General features: G+C 38.8%; 1 protein-coding gene across 2 annotated transcripts in view; it reads right to left on the bottom strand.

The window, feature by feature from the left end:
- CEP162 (centrosomal protein 162) overlaps nucleotides 1–21,827 on the bottom strand; it is a 99,949-nt gene that overhangs the window by 27,808 nt on the left and 50,314 nt on the right. For both annotated transcript variants that reach the window (XM_055433902.2, XM_055433903.2), the window contains 7 exons: nucleotides 17,790–18,072; nucleotides 16,681–16,942; nucleotides 13,140–13,273; nucleotides 12,435–12,662; nucleotides 11,757–11,897; nucleotides 9,322–9,434; nucleotides 7,336–7,441 (listed from right to left, as the gene is read on the bottom strand). In XM_055433902.2, coding sequence (XP_055289877.2) covers nucleotides 7,336–7,441; nucleotides 9,322–9,434; nucleotides 11,757–11,897; nucleotides 12,435–12,662; nucleotides 13,140–13,273; nucleotides 16,681–16,942; nucleotides 17,790–18,072 — 1,267 coding nt within the window. The remainder of the gene's footprint in view (nucleotides 1–7,335; nucleotides 7,442–9,321; nucleotides 9,435–11,756; nucleotides 11,898–12,434; nucleotides 12,663–13,139; nucleotides 13,274–16,680; nucleotides 16,943–17,789; nucleotides 18,073–21,827) is intronic.

Here is a 21,827-nt window from a genome sequence, read left to right as displayed (position 1 = left end):
CTCATCCTTGTATCACAAAGGCAAAAACTATGGTTCATACAACAAGTTAAATTCTCAATGTGCTGTACATGCCATACTCAACAGCCCTTACTCCTAGACTTGACAGTCATATTTATCTTTCAAAGTGTAGTTCAAATGAGGCTCTTCCTGATAAACCCCACCCTTGCATTCCCACAAACTTCCAGTGTACCTGGAAGTACAGCATTTATTACTGTTTCATATGACACTGATTTGTATTACCTGCCTTTTCTCTTTATTAGGCTGAAAGCTCTTTCGGGATATCAAGACTGATTTTACTATTTGTTTACTTTATGGCACTAAGCACATGGCAGGCACTCAGTAAGTGCACACTCAACTCAACTGGTAACTACTGAAGAAGTTCCTGTCTTCAAGGTGGTATACCTGGTATAGTTCAGTGTCTAGAGGAAAATTCTTAGAAACTTTGTATTGTATCACACTACCTTAGAATTTAAAATCCAGGCCTATGAAGAAAATAAATCCACCCCTAAGGCCTTGTGTTAATATAATCGTGGTTTTAGCGGCATCATTTCAGTTTAATCTTTGGTGTGATCTTCTGTGGATGTCTTTTCAGGAGAACGCGGAGTTTCTTCCAGAATTTACTGTGCGGACACTCGGAGGCCTCTGCCTATCTCTCAGACCCTCTTTCCATCACTCTTATCCTTACTCACCCACTCGTTCCTCAGAGGCTTCCGAGGCACCACGTCCCCATCTGGAAGGCTTGGTCTTTGCACAGTGAGTGGCTGCTCCTCCTCAGCTCTTGACGCAGACACGACTTTCTCAGGAGCGCCTCCTCGCTCACTCACCCGCACTGCTGAGAGCTGCCTAGCCCCTGCTCTGCCTACCACTAGTCTCCGTTCTTATTTTTCTCAAAGAACTTAACCTCCATGTGCACCTGTTTCTTGTTCACTTATTATCTGTCTTCCCTGGTTCAATACATGCTCCTAGTGAGCAAGGTACAGGCCTGTCTTGTTTACCTGCCATTTTTCCACAGCCAAGAAGAGTTCCTAAGTGACTGCTGAGCTGCAGTCAGCCTCATCCTCCTCCTCATCGTGGGAAACTGGAAGCAAAGGGCTTAAGATCTTTGCTTTCAGTATGTGCCCATCCATAGTTTACAAAGAACCGGCTCACATTTTACGACTACACTGCTGCTGCTGAGTCACTTCAGTCGTGTCCGACTCTGTGTGACCCCGTAGACGGAAGCCCACCAGGCTCCCCCGTCCCTGGGATTCTCCAGGCAAGAACACTGGAGTGGGTTGCCATTTCCTTCTCCACTTCTCTTACGACTACACTAAAGGGTATTAATTGTAAAGTAGGTTTGACATGAACATTATACTACAGATTTATCCCAGTGCAAACCACTTCAGTATACTTGCCTTGAGAACCCAATGAACAGTATTAAAAGGCAAAATGATAGGATACTGAATGAGGAATTCCCTAGGTTGGTAGGTGCCCAGTATGCTACTGGAGATCAGTAGAGAAGTAACTCCAGAAAGAATGAAAGGATGGAGCCAAAGCAAAACAAATACCCAGTTATGGATGTGACTGGTGATAGAAGCAAGGTCCAGTGCTGTAAAGAGCAATATTGCATAGGAACCTGGAATGTTAGGTCCATGAATCAAGGCAAATTGGAAATGGTCAAACAGGAGATGGCAAGAGTGAACGTCGACATTCTAGGAATCAGTAAACTAAAATGGACTGGAATGGGTGAATTTAACTCAGATGACCATTATATCTACTACTGTGGGCAGGAATCCCTTAGGAGAAATGGAGTAGCCATCATGGTCAACAAAAGAGTCCGAAATGCAGTACTTCGATGCAATCTTAAAAATGACAGAATGATTTCTGTTCGTTTCCAAGGCAAACCATTCAATATTACAGTAATCCAAGTCTATGCCCCAACCAGTAATGCTGAAGAAGCCAAAGCTGAACAGTTCTACGAACACCTACAAGACCTTTTAGAACTAATACCCAAAAAAGATGTGCTTTTCATTATAGGGGACTGGAATGCAAAAGTAGGAAGTCAAGAAACACCTGGAGTAACAGGCAAATTTGGCCTTGGAGCACGGAATGAAGCAGGGCAAAGGCTAATAGAGTTTTGCCAAGAGAACACACTGGTCATAGCAAACACCCTCTTCCAACAACACAAGAGAAGACTCTACACATGGACATCACCAGATGGTCAACACCGAAATCAGATTGATTATACTCTTTGCAGCCAAAGATGGAGAAGCTCTATACAGTTAGCAAAAACAAGACCAGGAGCTGACTGTGGCTCAGATCATGAACTCCTTATTGCCAAATTCAGATTTAAATTGAAGAAAGTAGGGAAAACCATTAGACCATTCAGATATGACCTCAATCAAATCCCTTATGATTATACAGTGGAAGTGAGAAATAGATTTAAGGGTCTAGATCTGATAGATAGAGTGCCTGATGAACTCTGGACAAAGGTTCGTGACATTGTACAGGAGACAGGGACCAAGACCATCCCCATGGAAAAGAAATGCAAAAAAGCAAAATGGCTGTCTGAGGAGGCCTTACAAATAGCTGTGAAAAGAAGAGAAGCGAAAAGCAAAGGAGGAAAGGAAAGATATAAGCATCTGAATGCAGAGTTCCAAAGAATAGCAAGGAGAGATAAGAAAGCCTTCCTCAGCGATCAATGCAAAGAATTAGAGGAAAACAACAGAATAAGAAAAACAAGAGATCTTTTCAAGAAAATTAAAGATATCAAGGGAACATTTCATGCAAAGAGGGGCTCGATAAAGGACAGAAATGGTATGGACCTAACGGAAGCAGAAGATATTAAGAAGAGGTGGCAAGAATACACAGAAGAACTGTACAAAAAAGATCGTCACGACAAATATAATCATAATGGCATGATCACTCACCTGGAACCAGACATCTTGGAATGTGAAGTCAAATGGGCCTTAGAGAGCATCACTACGAACAAAGCTAGTGGAGGTGATGGAATTCCAATTGAGCTATTTCAAATCCTGAAAGTTGATGCTGTGAAAGTGCTGCACTCAATATGCCAGCAAATTTGGAAAACTCAGCAGTGGCCACAGGACTGGAAAAGGTCAGTCTTCATTCCAATCCCAAAGAAAGGCAATGCCAAAGAATGCTCAAACAATTCTCAAGTGCACAGTTGCACTCATCTCACACGCTAGTAAAGTCATGCTCAAAATTCTCCAAGCCAGGCTTCAGCAATATGTGAATCGTGAACTTCCAGATGTTCAAGCTGGTTTTAGAAAAGGCAGAGGAACCAGAGATCAAATTGCCAACATCCACTGGATCATGGAGAAAGCAAGAGAGTTCCAGAAAAACATCTATTTCTGCTTCATTGACTATGCCAAAGCCTTTGACTGTGTGGATCACAATCAACTCTGGAACATTCTGAAAGAGATGGGAATCCCAGACCACCTGACCTGCCTCTTGAGAAACCTGTATGCAGGTCAGGAAGCAACAGTTAGAACTGGACATGGAACAACAGACTGGTTCCAAATAGGAAAAGGAGTACGTCAAGGTTGTATATTGTCACCCTGCTTATTTAACTTCTATGCAGGGTACATCATGAGGAACGCTGGGCTGGAAGAAGCACAAGCTGGAATCAAGATTGCCGGGAGAAATATCAATAACCTCAGATATGTAGATGACACCATCCTTATGACAGAAAGTGAAGAGGAACTCAAAGGCCTCTTGATGAAAGTGAAAGAGGAGAGTGAAAAGGTTGGCTTGAAGCTCAACATTCGTAAAACGAAGATCATGGCATCTGGTCCCATCACTTCATGGGAAATAGATGGGAAAACAGTGGAAACAGTGTCAGACTTTATTTTTTTGGGCTCCAGAATCACTTCGGATGCTGACTGCAGCCATGAAATTAAAAGACGTTTACTCCTTGGAAGGAAAGTTATGACCAGCCTAGATAACATATTAAAAAGCAGAGACATTACTTTGCCAACTAAAGTCCGTCTAGTCAAGGCTGTGGTTTTTCCCGTGGTCATGTATGGATGTGAGAGTTGGACTGTGAAGAAAGCTGAGCGCCGAAGAATTGATGCTTTTGAACTGTGGTGCTGGAGAAGACTCTTGAGAGTCCCTTGGACTGCAAGGAGATCCAACCAGTCCATTCTAAAGGAGATCAGTCCTGGTTGTTCATTGGAAGGACTTATGCTGAAGCTGAAACTCCAATAATTTGGCCACCTCATGCGACGAGTTGACTCACTGGAAAAGAGTCTGATGCTGGGAGGGATTGGTGGTAGGAGGAGACGGGGACGGCAGAGAATGAGATGGCTGGATGGCATCACCGACTCGATGGACATGAGTTTGAGTTTACTACGGAAGTTGGTGATGGACAGGGAGGCCTGGCGTGCTGTGGTTCATGGGGTCTCAAAGAGTCAGACACGACTAAGCGACTGAACTGAACTGAAACTCAGAAAACCACAGTGAATGAAAATAAACACATAATGGCATTCCATCTTTTGGTATTTGCGCAAATAACCACATCCCCAAATAACTTTTATCTTCAACTAACACTTATTTCTTTCAAGGTGAAATTTCTTTCCTGCCTTTGGTACTTTCATCATGATGGGCTTGGATGTAGATTTTTACTCATGTATCCTGAGCAGGACTCACTATATTTCCTAAACTGGAGAATTTATCTTTTATAATTTCTAGAAAATTCTTGGCCATTACTTTATAAAAATACTGAATTACATATTATAGCATCTCCTATTTCTGTTATTTTCTATTTCTCTCTTTTGTGTGTTTCACTCTAAGTTTTCTTAGATCTATCTTCCAGTTGACTAATTTCTTCCCAGTTACAGCTGATCATCTCTTTAACTTTTCTACTTATTCTCTTTAATTTTCTCTGAATTTCCCTGGTCTGTTTTGTTCCTTCCTCACATTGAATTTTTCACTTATTCTGTATATTTAATCATTTTAAATCTGTTTAATTTATAGTGTACTCCATAATTCTACTGGTGTTTTAATCCTGTTTATTAAGTCACCCCCATGCCTACTCATGGTGGGCTGTTTTCCTGGATTTTTTAATTTTGCATTGCAAGTATACTGTCAACATGATTTAATCTGTAGGAATACTATGTGAACTGGGTTATGAGTGGACACCCTTAAGAGTGTTTTGCACATGTTTCTTCTAGACATACTTAAGATGACCACTGATTGAAGATCATTTTATGTTTTTTGTTTTTTTTCCCCAGACTGAGCATGACCCACCCTTGAAAGTGAAAGTCACCTAGTGTTCGACTCTTTGCGACCCTATAGACTGTATAGTCTATGGAATTCTCCAGGCCAGAATACTGGAGTGGGTAGCCTTTCCCTTCTCCTGGGGATATTCCCAACCCAGGGACCGAACCCAGGTCTCCCACATTGTAGGCAGATTCTTTACCGGCTGAGCCACAAGGGAAGCCCAAGAACACTGGAGTGGGTAGCCTATCCCTTCTCCAGCAGATCTTCCTGACCCAGGAATCGAACTGGGATCTCCTGCATTGCAGGTGGATTCTTTACCAACTGAGCTTTGAGGGAAGCCCGACCCACCCTGGAAGGTGGTGTCAATTCAAATACTAAAACACAAATGAAAGGAGAAGGGATGACAGCTATACTGAACAATCAATAAAGCAGTGAGAAGATGAGATCTTTCCCCCCTCTCTTTCTATAGATACCAAGTTGAGAGAGAGAGAAGCTTTCTTGACATTTCAGTCCCTTCTGAAAGTGGGTGGATGTTTTCCTAAAACATGTTTTTACTGAAGGATATGGCCTTGTGAAGAACTGGGGTCCTATCTCCACTTTGTTGTTTAAGCTCAAGGCTCGTGGTTACTGAGTTGACAACCCAGGAGCAATGTTTACTGCTAGCTCTGTATCCCTGTTCTATTCTGACCCCAGAAGTTCACTTTAATTTACAAGATGTTAATTATATTTTAGTCAGCATGTTCTGGTGATTTCAGTGGCAGTTTTGGTTTCCCATTTGTTCAAAAATGTGTCCAAAACCGCACTTTTAAAAGGTCACTAATAACAGCCTTCAAATGAAGTTAATGCTGTGGCTGAAACCTTATCATGTTTTCCCAAGCCTTCATAAGCTACAGCAATTTCTCTCTTAACTTGGTAGTTTTTGAGGCCCACTGATAAGTGAAGGTGTCCAATCATTTATTCTATTTATCTGCTTACCTGTCTAATCATTCTGTACCCACATGCATCTTAAGGAAGTTCTCTAATGGGTTCATATTTGAAGCTGCATTTTATATACTACAAAAACCTGTCAAACATCAACTACTGAACTATGGCATATTTAAATTTCTGTGTAGCCTAACTTTATGTAATAAATTTCTAATTAGAAAGGGATATGCAATTGGCATTTTTCTAATGTGCATAATTTTTGAAAAAGATTGGAAGTTACTTAATGGGAGGGAGTGGAGAAAGCTAACTGCCCTTCCACAGGAGCTGGTGTTGCAGTGGTTTTGAGTGTTACAGTGATAGGTGGGTCACTATGCTACAAGCATAGTTCTTGGGGACAGGAATGATAAAAATCAAGCAATGCATATAACTGTTCTGCTTAAGACAGAAATAATCTGCCCTAAATTTCCAAACTTTTCCCACTGGTAAACACTGCTTTAGGAAATTGTAGGCCATATGCTTTATAGTACAAGTCAGTAAAAATAAAAAAAAATTATGTAGCAGATATTGCATTTCACCACTCCGTCAGGCATATCAGATACAGATACTTGCAGATATAGTCTCAGCCCCTCCTAAGTGTACAGCCCACTTAGAAGACTGAGGAAAAGTCAACTCACTTTTTAAGGTAAATGATCACTTTCAAATTGTTTTCCTGTTTCAGCCCTCCATTTTCAAAGAGGAGTTTGTTTGAAGTTAGGTATGTACATGCATGCATGCTCAGCCACTTCAGTCGTGTCCAACTCTTGGCGACCCTATGGACAGTAGCCCCTCAAGCTCCTCTGTCCATGGGATTCTCCAGGCAAGAATACTAGAGTGGGTTGCCATGCCCTCCTCCAAGGGATCTTCCCTAAATAAGGTTATACCTCCAACATGACTCCACATGATAAATGCCTGATGAGAGGTTGGATAATAAAAGATGCCATCTACAACCAGTATCATATTGTTTCCTCTATATTGAAGTCACAGGTATTTCAATGCTAATCTTAGGTATTTTCGAGATTTTAATTGGTATGAAATTTATAAGCAGATTTATTCATAAGTTACAAAAACAAATTTTTCTTTTTTATACACATAAGGATTCTTATAACCCACTTTCCTATTGCTAACGGTTAAAATCCTTATGTACCTTACCTGTGCCACCCGTAGTTCTGCTAACAGATCTGTAAAATTTTGATTTCTGGTGGGCTCTGAATCTTCAACTGCTTGAGACAGGAAACGACTTCTGTGCATCTGCTCTCTGATTTATTTTGAAAATACACACACACATATATATATATATATATATGTTTACAATGTCCTCCTTTAAGTACAAAATATTCGATTCTTAAAAATTAAAAACTCTTTGCACATCAAAACTGAGTCATTGAAGATAAACAGTCCATTTGCACTAAAGGATACAATACTGAAATGTCAGAAGAGGAGTATACTTTAAGGGAAACGTTTATGTATAATCTAAAAGAACTGAAACTCTAAGAGTATTGGTGTATTTGTAATATAAAAATATTTCTTGCCAATTTTCAGGAAAAAAAAAAATCAATGTCTGGGGAAGACTGACTGCACTGCATTTCCCCTGTGGTGCTCTGTACTCCTTGTCATATCACTCTAGACTCCTTTCTGAGAAACATAAACTGCCAATCATACCCACGGAAACTAACAAATAAAACCAAACGCAATCTACTACTGGTAACTTCAAGTCAGTTTTCTTTTTTATTTCCAGAGAACATTATACAAGGAGTTTAGGAATCTGTATATGATCATCTAAGTCTAAAGAAACCATTTATTCCATTGTGGAAATTCATTTAGAGCCTCAGGTTTGGAGCCAGGAATAGATCTTCTCTTTTAGAAGCCAGGCAATATAAGATATAAAATTTTAAAATATTTTATTGAAGCATCAGGGAAGAAAGCAGATGTAGAAGCCCTGAGGCATCAGAACTATGTAGATTATTAGCTTTGGCATGGGGGTACACTTATCAGGAGAAAGGGGTGATCCCCCAATTTATATAAAAGTGCCCTCAACTTGCCAACCTGTGTACTTTCTAGCTTTGACTGATACAAGGTGTGCCTTTTTCTACTGTGCATGAAAGATTAGTGTGAGCTAACAGCAGCCTTGTCTCTTATGCCCTAAATTATCTTACAAAAAAATGGAAGTAGTATGTAAATAAACATAATGTACATGACATTGACAGTCCAAGACGTTTCTTCGGATAGTAGTTCTATCTGAGATTTCAGGTGTTTAGGTGAAATGAGGCACAGCTGGCAGTCATTTCCTAAAAGAAGACAGAACCTTAGCCTGCCCATGTTTGCTGGTTCAGCTCTTTCACTTAGTATATTAAAGATGGACACAGTAACATCCCAAAGACCTTGCAGTTGGAAGTATGATTGGTTCCTAAGTGGGTGCTAGCGCTCTGTCAGCCTGCCATGGTATGTTTTTTGTAATAACTCCCAGGTTCTCTTTCTCCGGAGAAATTTCCTTGCCAAACAGCAGCTCCTGCCCTCTGCCCCAGAGGATACCCACAAGCTGCTTCCTGGGGCCCACTTCATCCAGTGATAGACTGCCTTGAGGGGTTTAAAGGGCTGTTCTCCACTTGACTCAAGTAGGGACCAATTATGCACTGAAATCTGTTCTCCTGCATGTCCTGGTGAGAGTGGAATGAAGCCAGCCTCCAGTCGAAACCCAGTCTCACTGATTTTCTCACTCCCCACCCTCACCTCATCTCGCTTCTCTTGCCCCTTCTCCTAAGAGTTATCTTCCAGGAAAGCACCTCCACAAAGATCCCCATCTCAAGCTCTACTTGTATGCAATCTGACCTAACACAGTAAGTAATACTTTAGTTTATTATTATTATTATTACCTAAGTATCTCAGGTTTAAAAGGAATAATTCAGTTTCTCAAAATTGATGTAAAATACCAATATATTGAAAATACTAAAGTATGTACTGATCACTGAACACCAAAGAGAATCCACTGAATATGAAAAACATAAAAGTTACAAAACTGTAAATCAGTGTACAACTTCTAAAATTTCTAAGTATAACTAAATGTGTTATTAATAAAATAATAAAATGCTTAGACATAGTCCAAGTATATTTGATGGTAAGAATTTAAAAAGGACTTACTTTAAGGCAGCTAATTCACTGGATAAACTCTGGTTTTCCTTGAACATTCGCTCCTCATTTTTCTTGTTTTGTTCTTGGAGATCTTTCACTTGATTATACAATTTTTCATTTTCCTTTTTATAAACAGAAAATTACATTTTAGTTAAAAACCAGTAGTACTTACGTAAGTTTATTTGCTTATAAAAGATGTATCCTTTAAACAATTTTAAAGGCTTTTCAATTTCTTCAGTTTTTGAGTAAGCAAAATCTTTTTCAAACTTTTTGTCTCAAAAGAAAATCTGTAAACCAAGAACAGTTCTTTCTAAAATGTTCAAAATGATTAGTTGAAAAAAATTCTCAAAACCAAAGAGCCCGTCAGAGTAATGTACTGCATTTCACGGGAGTAAATGGACCAGTGACTGCAGGAAGAACCACATCCTGACTTGTGTGCCTGGGATGGAAAGGCCATTGGGGCTGTTTGCACACTCTTTTTCCTGCTTTTGGCCCATCTTTCTGCAGTGAGGTAACTGGATGCAGCCACAGTGGGTATCCGTGTTTGTTTCTGGAACTTTATGTGAGCAGGGAGTTAGAGACTGGGTGCCTTCCAGAAGATCAGGGCAGTGAGTGTATAGACTAGACCCAGTATAGCATCTGGCTTGAGTGAAAGAGGGACTCAAACAGTGAGGTTAGGGGAGAAAGTACCCATCTGTGCTCAGATGCTTTGGCTTAAAATCAAGAAACTGGTGAAAACCAGGGACCACTGAGGATCTCATGAAAACTATCAACTGTCTCACCACGTCTGGCTCAGTGCCTGACATACAGTTTGTGGTTGATTTTAGGCAGAATTAATCAAACTCAGAAAAACAGATACATACATAGACACATCAATTTCATGTTATCTTTACGGGAATGGGTGGTTGGCAAAATCATAGCTCTGTGAAATCCTGCTTTAAAACCCATGCTCTGTATATAGGAAGCTCAGAATGGCAGAGAGGGTTTGGAAGGTTCTAACTAACTCCAGGGCGGGGTATCGTGCAAAATTCATACTATTTCATTTACAGCTAGAATATCTGGGGACTTCTCAGGTAGTTCAGTGGTTAAGACTCTGCCTGTGTTCCCAACATAGGGGCCTTGGGTTCAATCCCTGGTCAGGGAACTATATCCCATGTGCCACAATGAAGAGTTCACATGCCGCAACTAAAGATCACACATGTGCAAAGAAGGTCAAAGGTACTGAGTGCCCCAACTACGACCAGTGAAAAAATAAATAGTAAAAAGAAAAGCTGTAATTTCTGATGTTGTAATGCTCTCTTTGGATGTCCCCAGAATGAAAATGCTTGTTATTGTGAGGCTGGATGCTTAGGTTATAGTTGTCAAAAGAGAAAAAAAGGAATGAGACAGAGGAAAAGGACAGAGAAGTTTAAAAAAAAAAAAAGTGGTAGGGAGGAAACTAAGACAAGTTTCATGGTGGAAGATCGCCAAACCTGCCCTGGCTGATTGTCGGTCAACACCACCAAGACTCCATTATCACAGAGAACAAATGTATGGTTTCCGCAGAACACACACATTTTCTCCCATTTAATTCATTTTTTATTTTTACTCTCAAGGCACTGGTAATTGATTTCATTTTTATCGTTTCAACATAGTATCAAAACTAGCCAATATTATCTATGGAGAAAAAAAAGATCCCCTGAAGAAGGGAGTGGCAACCCACTCCCATATTCTTGCCTGGAGAATCCCAAGGACAAAGGAGCCTGACAGGCTACAGTCCCTGGGGCTGGAAAGAGTTGGACACAACTGAGTGACTAACACTTTCACTTTCAAATGAAAAAAGGACAGTTTCTAAGGAAATCTGACTATTAGAATTAGTAAGGCCAACATGCACTAACTGGTTACTGTGTGGAAGGCAGGAAGACGTTGATCTGCAGTCTTATTTTAATTTCACAACCGTTGTGAGACAGGTATTATTATCCTCATTTCACAGATGTGGAAACTGCCTGAGAGAGGTAATGTGATTTGTCGACTTCCCTGGTGACTCAGATGGTAAAGCATCTGTCTACAATGCAGGAGACCTGGGTTCGATCCCTGGGTTGGGAAGATCCACTGGAGAAGGAAATGGCAATCCACTCCAGTACTCTTGCCTGGAAAATCCTATGGACAGAGGACCCTGGTAAGCTACAGTCCATAGGGTCGCAAAGAGTAGGACACAACTGAGTGACTTCACCTTCACCTATAGAGCAGGTAGTGAAGCAAAATCTAAAATCAGATTTTTTTGAATCCAGAACCCATGCTCTTAACCACTTTAATTCTCCCCATAAAAAATGCACAGACTAGTCAAATCATTACTTCCTTACATTGTCATTACCTGTTAAATGGACACAGAAATATTTTTAAATGTCTTATTTTTATAATTAAAGAATCTCAAGACAAACTAACTTTGTGCTGAAGAGCCATACCTGCTGATATCCTTGAAGAAGCATCTCTTGTTCTTGTATTTCTTTTTGGATTTGCTTCAATTTTTCTTCAGTGACAGGATCAGTTGTTTCTCCCAAATGCAACCACCTGTGTTTTTTGTTTGATTCTTCAAAGCTACTCAACTTTGAGAAAACGCAGGTATTGTTTCATTTGGGGAAGAAAATGATACAGTGAGAAGTGAGGAAGAACATCAGAAAACTCAAGGCATATAGACCTAAGACTGACTTATAAGCACACTAGAATTATCGTAACACCAACTACAATTAAGTCACTACAGTGATGCTTTGTACTGATGGTTCCGATGGTGGAAGTAACTCAGAAATGCTACACAGTGTCACTTTCCTGAATCTAAAACTTCTATAGCTTTCTTTCTGAAACTATTGTCTTCCCTGAAGGTCACAGTGAACCAAGTGATTAGTTTTCAAAAAGGACTGCTAACAAGAAAACTATTAAAACGAACCGATTTAATTTTTGATTTCTCCCCCAAGGAATTCATGTAGGCTCTTCCGTAAGGAGGCACTGTCAGGAACCATGTTCATGTTTTATGCAGCAAATATATCAAGTCAAGAGGCCCCAGGGACAAGAAAATAATGCATTCGGCAGGGAGTACAAGTTCTTTTTAATAAATAAAAAGAGAAATAGGACTATGTGCCTAGTACCTTGGCTTGAAGAATATAATTGTCTTGATTTAGTCTGAAGAGTTCCTTTTCCTGTTGTTTCTTTAGTTCCTCCATCTTATTTTCCAGCTCTTTCTCCTTTTCTGAGAAAGTGACTTTAATTTGTTCAATTAGAGCTTGGGCACCCTTCCATTTTTCCTCTGCTTCCTGAACTCTTTTAAACATAAGCAATTCTGTCTCCTTGTTCCCACCATGGTATCCTGAAGATTCCTTTTAATGAAAAGCATTACTTCATTATGTCGAGTTACATAGTAGATTAAAACATAGGTGGTTAGGGGGAAAAAAACCCACAAAGAATAAAAATGACATGTTTAACAATATTCTACTAATCAAGAAGATCAATTCAGTTCAGTTCAGTCGCTCAGTTGTGTCCGACTCTTTGCGACTCCATGAATCACAGCACACCAGGCCTCCCTGTCCATCACCAATTCCCGGAGTTCACTCAAATTCATGTCCATCGAGTCGGTGATGCCATCCAGCCATCTCATTCTCTGTCGTCCCCGTCTCCTCCCACTCCCAATCCCTCCTAGCATCAGACTCTTTTCCAGTGAGTCAACTCGTCATGTTCAATAAAAGTGATGAGTATCCGTAACACAAAAGAAATTTCAAATATTTCATTTTTTATAATTGCTTCAATATATATAACATAAAAAAGGTATGAATATTATTTTTAAATTTAATACCTACATTCTGAAACTGAACACAGGAATCAGCTTCTATGGGGTCCTCGGACGACTTAGGAGTAGCCAGCCAACTTTCAGTTGGGGGAGCTGGTTTACCCAAAGATGCAGGCTTGATCAGCTTTGTTGCAGGTAAGATTTCTAAATATTGTGAACAATGGATAAAAGCACCACAAATACAAACCATGTTGAGTGTGTATTCAGGCAATTATTTAACCATAAGTACTAATACAATGAGGACACTAAGACAAATGAGCATCTCAAAGGAGGCTAATGCCTAACACACACTACAAGGCGTCTGTTTCACTGTACTTGGAACTCCAGCCCATAATCAACATTCTATTCAATTTGACACAGAAGGCTCATTGCCCCAAGATTCATATTAAATGACAGATGGAGCTCAGTAAATGTGAGGAGAATGTGGATTAGGGTAATTTCAGGTTTTATTATTTTTCAATAAGTTATCATTTTAAATGTTCATAGCAATAGCAAATAGAAGTATTTAAACAAATCAAAGAGCAGCTGATAATGAAATATTTCAGTTCAGATTAAAGTATGCTTTCAAAGCACAATTTTTATAAATAATGTATATCAAGATATAGTATCACTGGAATAATATAAATCTCACGCAAACCTCCTAACAAGTAGTTTAAAATCTGATTAAAAATAAAATGATAAAACTGCTATAATACCCTTTATTAAATAAGAAAAAAGGAGGTTCATACATACACACACACACACATATATTCCAGTCAAATTTTCAGTTTTTAAGGTACCTCGTAAATCTTACAAAAAGAAGAAATAATTCTAAGACCAATAAGTTACTCAGTTTACAATAAAGAAAATTCACGGAAATACCAAGAAGAGATCCTCAGGCCCATATTACAGATTCTGAACTGAATACTGCATAAACATGTACTTGATTGCTTCTGATGTAAATGAAACATTTGAAACCTAAATAATTTCTTCAAGATGCTAACTTTTTAAATGCAAGGTTGACTTTTTCACTGAAGTTAAAACACATGGTCATTAAAGATTTGGAAAAAATAGAAAAGTCAAAAGAAACAGGTCCCCAACAGGACCTCACCCTGAGATTTCCTTCTACTCTCTTCCAGGCATGCCAGTTTTTCCTCATATAGTAGTAATCATATTAAATTGAACTGTGTGTTGTAGGTTTTTCTGGAGAAAATTTCTTACACTGTTCATAAAGAAACAGTTTGAGTCATTGTGAAAGCAGGCATTAAACCTTCCAAGTCACTGGAGGTCCACTAACATGGCCAATGAATGATGTGTGATCTGCTAGCGTTGTGATTCTTCCAAGGACATGGCAGCCAAGAGTGACAAGTGGTTCTTGCTCAAGCTGCAGTCAGCCAGCGCTTTTATGCCAGAACTGTTCTTTCCTGAGTTCTTAATTTTGGTCTCCCTAAGTAATTATTTTCAGTAACAGTACATGGACAATATCTTTTCTTTTTACACATGAAAGAAAATTTGCTTGGATATAAAATTCAAATGTGAAAAGTGCAGTGTTTGGAACTTATGAGCCCTTCTTGAAAAAACAATGGATTAAGAAAATTTAGTCAAATAAGAAACCAATCAAAATAATTCTAGAAAGTGATGGCTAAGGGACTGGTGAAAAGCATTCTGGTCCTTTAACAGCCTGAACCAAGACCCACATTCAAAAGCTGTGGGGAATATTACAGTTGCTGGAGAGAATATAATAGATATATCTTGAACAAGTAAAAATAAAACCAGCAAAAATGAGCAGCAGGCATGTGAGTGGGGGTTTTACTACCTCATATTTCATAGAAGGGAAACTGATAATGTATAGAATTGAAAAACGTAGGTAAAAACAACAACACGGTTTTGGCAACCTTTCAGGGGTTTTCACAGTCTATTTTATTAAAACGATCTTTTGGGATATAATATTTCTTAGGAGGAAGTTTCTTTTTCTTCTTACGGATTTAAGTAAAACTAAATCTAGTATTTATCTTAAAAGAACTTATGAAGTATGATCTATTCTTATAAAATGCTTTGTCTGTTCGTTCACATGCTTGCCTTTCTCCTTCCTTCTAGTCTTTTCACAGAAAAGTAAGAGAAAACGAGACCCCAGGAGACTTCTTAGAGGAAGGGATTATAGGTCCACAGGTTGAAAACAGGAGGAAAGGATGCTTGCGTTAAGCCAGCAATTACAATTCTGTTTCTCCAGAAGACCCACCCCTGACTGCTGTTCCCCTGCTGACATGGGTCAGCCCCAGCCTTTCCAGCTTACACGCATGAGTTTCTGCAGTGAATATGCACGAGCACAGACAGGAGAAAAGAATCTTCAATGCTGAAAGAATTTTAAACACAGTCAAAGTGGTCCTGAAATTGACAGTTGCAGGGAGAGGCAAGGGAAAACACTCTAAGGCAGACAGTTGCAGGGAAAGGCAAGGGAAAACACTCTAAGGCAGAAGTAAATTTTCCAACGAGGTTATTTCTCCTCTGACAACTTTTGTTACCAGGTAACAATGATGGAACTGGTCACCTATTCTATTAATCACACAGAAAAGGACAAAATACTTCTGGCTCTATTGCTCTCCCTTCCCCAATGAAGTCCAAAGGCAACAGAAATGTGGGTCTAAGTCAAACATCTCTTATTTCTTTTACTAGCAGCATGGGCTTCTAAATAGAAAATTACCCTTGCCTTCCCTGGTGGCTCAGAGGTTAAAGCATCTGCCCCCAATGCGGGAGACCTGGGTTCGATCGCTGGGTCGGGAAGATCCCCTGGAGAAGGAAATGGTAACCCACTCCAGTATTCTTGCCTGGAGAATCCCATGGACGGAGAAGCCTGGTAGGCAAAAGTCCACAGGGTCGCAAAGAGTCGGACACGACTGAGCGACTGAACGGAACGGAACTGCCAACATATTAACAAATGACTGGATTAGGAAATAGGTAGATAAAGAGGCACTGTGATGAGAGGCGGGGGAAGGGGACGAAAGAGGATAAGATGGTTGGATGGCTTCACTGACTCAATGGACATGAGTCTGAACAACCTCCAGGAAGTTGGTGATGGACAGGAAAGCCTGGTGTGCTGCAGTCCATGGGGTCGCAAAGCGTTGGACATGACTGAGCAACTGAACTGAACTGAACTGTGACGTATAGAAGTAGGTATTCTGTGATCCAGAAAACATCTTGACTCTCCAAGTCTATACTGAACAAATACCCAGGTATTTCTTTCTGGATCACCCTTCATCTGTACATTGCCACTTGATTCTGAATTGATAGCTCTGCTCTGGCAAACATTTTGAATATTACAAAGCCAACCAGATGAGAAGGAGTTGGACTCTCCAATCTTATACTCACTTCCTATACTTTCTGGGTTTCTCTCAGGAAGACCAAGAACTAACGATGAAAAACCTCCTGAACTCAATAGAATTGACTCTTTCAGATATGGAATGTAATACCTTATAATTCATTTTTTTTTTCTATTAATAAGGAAAGTTCACAGAAAGGAAACAAGGAAAGCAGAGAACAAGGAGAATAATATACTATATGTATAGAATGATTACCTTTTTTCCTACTTTGATTTGAGGCAAGAATAGATCTTAAGTTTTTGCTCTTCATGATGTCCTTTGAAGTTTTCTTTTCAAGATTAGAAAATGTCTTGAATGGTGAACTGGGTTTACCATACCCTGAACTCCTAACTGATGCATATAATCCATTCTGGGGTTTTCTTTTAAATAAAGGAGGTGCACTTTTGGCCTTTTTGTATGGTAGCTGTTTACCAGTTACAGTCCCTTCTTCTCCAGAATCAAGCTGAGATCTTAAAGTCTGCATTCAAATACAAACTCTTTAGTACTGAAATAAACTTCAACTATGGTTGCAAATAAGATTAACAGGTAGCAAAATCATAGTGATAACTAAAGAACATAATTCATAGAAGGCAAACCATTAAAGTTCTCTAAATTCATCAGAATTTTAATATTTGGAACCAACATTTTCAAAATCAAGAGTAAGACAAAGCAAAATAAAAAAACAAAATTAGCTTGTCAGAAAGCAAAAAGTGAACATGGAGGAAAGCAGAGAAGAACAAGTTTTGAAATGACAAAAATCTTATCTTTTTTCTCCAGATCTCTCAATGTAAAAATTTATTAGTACCCTGCCTTATTCTATAAGGTGATAGTTTATGGTAAACACATAACTCAAAATTGCAAAATAAAAACGGAATGCTGTGGTCATAGTCTGATTATATATAATCAGAATAAATTAAGAACAGAGAAAAAAGGAACAGTGAATGTAAGTTTCTCAAGAGCTGTGAACAGCATGTATATGAATGCCAACTTACCTACTTTTGTAGAACAGAGACTACTAGATGACTGTAAAGCACTAGAATGATGAATACATGTAATTTTCTTCTGCTACTCAAACTCTAGACTATGTTTACTAAAAAAATGAAAATATAAAGAACGGTTTCTAAAAGAGAGCTAATGCTACAGCGGTATTTTTAAATTTGGCAGCCACAGAGTGTTATACTAGATACTTCTCACAGATGTCCAGGATTCATGTGGAGGTCAGTACGTAATCGATCCCACTAGCTTAGGAAATACATACTTCTCAACAGTATTTACATAACTTCATTTATCAGAATGTCAAATCAATTCAAATTATAAAAACTTACCTTATTTGTTTTGTCATCCTGAGGTAATAATGAAGGACCAATAGATACTTTTTTCTTCAAAATATCAAGGTACATTTTATCTATTTGTTCTTCCACAGTATTTACTCTTGGATAGTTATTTTCTGTACCTTCATTTGTTGCCTTTTCTAAAACTACATTATCTTCATTTCTGTCCAAAAATTGGCTCACAGTTTGTGGTTCTTGAGACACAACATTTGGGTTAATCTTAAGGGGTAAAGGGCTAACAAATTCAGTTTCTTTATTCTCAGCCAGTTTCTTATAGCTATAAAACAAAACAGGACACAGAGAATGAACCCTATATAAGTCTTCAAATATCGTTTTATTAATATGTGTATACACATTATATATAAACATATTTACATTAACATAATATTAAATATATTTAATATTTGTAAATGTTTAAATTAGGTTATTAATGTTAAACATATTATTTACAATTCTGGTTAAGACAGTAAACTTACACAGCATCACATAATTGTTTTAAAATAATAATTTCAATGCAGCATAGGGACTTCATGGTTGACTCTGAGACCTACTTCAAAGGAAAAACAAACCAAACAAGACTGAGATTGCTTTTGCCCAAGAAAAATTTAAAAATGAATTTCTAAATGGCCTTTTTGTAATATAGCTCATAAAGTCAACATGCATTTGAGGCAGGAAAACTATTTTACACATTTCTAGCTTCCCTGGTAGCTCAGCTGGTAAAGAATCCTCCTGCAATGCAGAAGACCCTGGTTCAATTCTTAGCTGAGGAAGATCCCCTGGAGAAGGGATAGGCTTCCCATCCCAGTATTCCTGGGCTGTTAAAGAATCGGCCTGCAATGCCAGAGACCCGGGTTTGATCCCCTTGGTTGGGAAGATCCCCTTGGGGAGGGCATGGCAATCCACTCCAGTATCCTTGCCTGGAGAATCCCCATGGACAGAGGAGCCTGGCAGGCTACAGTCCATGGGGTCACAAAGAGTCAGACATGACTGAGCGACTAAGTACACACAACAGAAGAAATTAAGAAGTAACCATAATTTAAATAAAGGCATAAAACATAAATATTAAAATGAATAATTTCATCCATAGTACAGGAAAATTTTTAAGTGAAACAAGAAAAATCACTAGGACTTTAAAATAAAATCATTCCTTTAGTTTAAAACACTTAAATGCAATGCTACATTTCAGATCAACAGATTTTTATAATATGGAAACTATCCCTTAAAGAAATATTATAAATGTGATTAAATATTGGCATATTATGGGAGTTCCAGAAATATGTATACTGTCATTTTTTAATTACTAGATCATGGTCCATTAGGTTACTTGATTTTCAAATTTGTAAAATAAAATAAAAGGAAAGTTTAAGAGGCTACCATTTTCACATAAGATAGATTGGCTTCCTAATAACTGTTAGAAATACTTGAAGTAGCTGGAATAATCAGAAAACATAGATAATAGTTCTTTCCTTCTTAATGGTAGCAGAACCTGATTATCATCATAATTGTTCCCCTTTCTTGCTGTAAACCGACTGAACTACATTTCATCACTGTCTTCAGTCTAGATGGGGCCACACGCTAGTTCTTGTCTTTAGAATGTGAGTGCTATGATGACAAGAATCTAAAATATGAGTTGGGTTTTAGGTGGCAAGGAAACTGATACAGAGGCTGGAGAGGTAACAACCCATGTTTTATGGTTACAGAACATTTGCTAAACTGTCACCTACAACAGTTTATAAGGCAGACCACATGGCTAACCAGTCTAGGGTACCAAGAAAATGGTAGGACAGAACAGTTTTTAAGTGCCAGCTACCACTGACTACTTTTGACAAGATATTATGAGAAAAAAATAATTTCAAGATAGAAATTATAGGCTGGTTTGTTAAGAAATCAGAGAGAACAAGGTCTGGACATTTAAGGTGTCTTAGGTTCACTCTCCGTGTCTAAACTCAAACAGTAAGATTCAGCAGTACAAAATGCTAGGAAAAAGCAAGATACCAATGAGACCTTCTTGGTTGAAAAGAGTGACTCAGTCCCTTGGCAAATATCATATTATTCTAAGTGTCATCTTCAAACTTAAGGTTATTGTTCCTAATAATATATTCAGACAGCTGCAATTGAAAGAGAAAAAAACAGAGGGAATAACGAAGCAGAAATAAAACAGATTTAAAACCTTTGTCTAGCAAAGAATGTTAAGTGTAGTTACTGGCACATGGGACTAACTGGAACCAAGTACATCAGAAGCCTAATAATCTTTCTGAAGGAACTGTAATGACAAAGAAACCACAACTCTACTTTAAAAAAAAGGAAAAAAGGCTAGAGACTTGTTTGGGAGACTTAAAACCACCTGCAGGCAGAAAGCAGAAGGAGAAATGAGTGCCTCCTCTAAGATGGGCATACCCTCCCCCTGAAAACCACTTCAGCTGAAGCCAACAGTGATGAAATACAAGACAAATTCTTCACTGATTGGAACCAAGAGCTATACGAAACAATAGAGTTACTTGGTAGCTTTGCCTTAAGAGCAGAATCATGGACTAATTAAGGAAAATTCTTTACAAGGTCTTTCAAAGTTGCATTACTAATGGCTATATTTTCTTCTCACACTTTTCTGTTCTGAATGGGAAGGGTATGGGTAAGGAAGTAGTAACTTGTCTTTTTAATTCATTGATTAGCAGACAATGAGGCGCTGCATTCAAACCTGATAAAGAGAACTATGCTTCACCAAGAAATACTGACCTTTCAGATGGATACTGTCCTAAATGAGACTTTGGGTTGTTTGCTTTGGGGAGGAGCCGAGTAGGTCTTTCTGTGAAACAGGTCTTTGTATGAAGAGTGGTATGGATATTTGACAGAAGTGGAAATTCTGGTGGAGATAGGTTAGATGCCTACCAAATGCATTTACTTTCTTTCTGGGTACACAAGCAAACGACATTTTCCATTCCTTTTGGACCTTGTTAGCTAGAGGTGCTGGTTCTTACCAATAGAATAAAGTGATGTAACATTTCTGTTGAGGGAGTTAAAAGGAAGTATGCTAAACCCTCTTTTTTCTCTTACAGACTCTTTACATGAAGCCATGAGAACCTTAAAGCTGTGTGCTGATGACTGAAACACCCTGGGTCCCTAAGTGATTATGTGGACCACAGTCCTACCCTACTCCACTGAGACACAAAAAATTACAATGTGAGAAAGAAATACATTTTTGACGATGTTACACTACTAAAATTTCAAGGGATTTTCTTCTGTTGTTATAGCAGCTAGAATTACTTATCCTAGTTTACTATAAAAAGTTTTTTGAAAGTATACTAGGGTTTATACTACTGACATTTCTATAATTATTGTTATGCCTTTAATGTAAGTATACTTTTTTTCAGCTCTTAAACACAAATGCAAAAATACATACTAGAATTCACATTAATAAAATGGTGAAACCTAGAGCCAGATATCCTGGAATGTGAAGTCAAGTGGGCCTTAAGAAGCATCACTACGAAAAAAACTAGTGGAGGTGATGAAATTCCAGTTGAGCTATTTCAAATCCTAAAAGATGATGCTGTGAAAGTACTCAATATGCCAGCAAATTTGGAAAACTCAGCAGTGGCCACAGGAATGGAAAAGGTCTGTTTTCATTCCAATCCCCAAAAAAGACAATGCCCAAGAATGCTCAAACTACCCCACAATTGCACTCATCTCACACGCCAGTTAAGTTCAATTCAGTCGCTCAGTCATGTCTGACTCTTTGTGACCCCATGAATCACAGCACACCAGGCCTCCCTGTCCATCACCAACTCCCGTAGTAAACTCAAACTCATGTCCATCGAGTCGGTGATGCTATCCAGCCATCTCATTCGCTGCCATCCCCTTCTCCTCCCGCCCCCAATCCCTCCCAGGATCAGACTCTTTTCCAGTGAGTCAACTCGTCGCATGAGGTGGCCAAAGTATTGGAGTATCAGCTTTAGCATCAGTCCTTCCAATGAACACCTAGGATTGATCTCCTGTAGAATGGACTGGTTGGATCTCCTTGTAGTACAAGGGACTCTC

The sequence above is a fragment of the Moschus berezovskii genome, chromosome 10 (assembly GCF_049115385.1).
Source record: "Moschus berezovskii isolate FMDL1 chromosome 10, NW_MosBer_1.0, whole genome shotgun sequence".
Lineage (NCBI taxonomy): Eukaryota > Metazoa > Chordata > Mammalia > Artiodactyla > Moschidae > Moschus > Moschus berezovskii.
The sequence above is the reverse complement of the archived record's forward strand: the minus strand, read 5'-3'. Positions and strand labels throughout refer to the sequence as shown.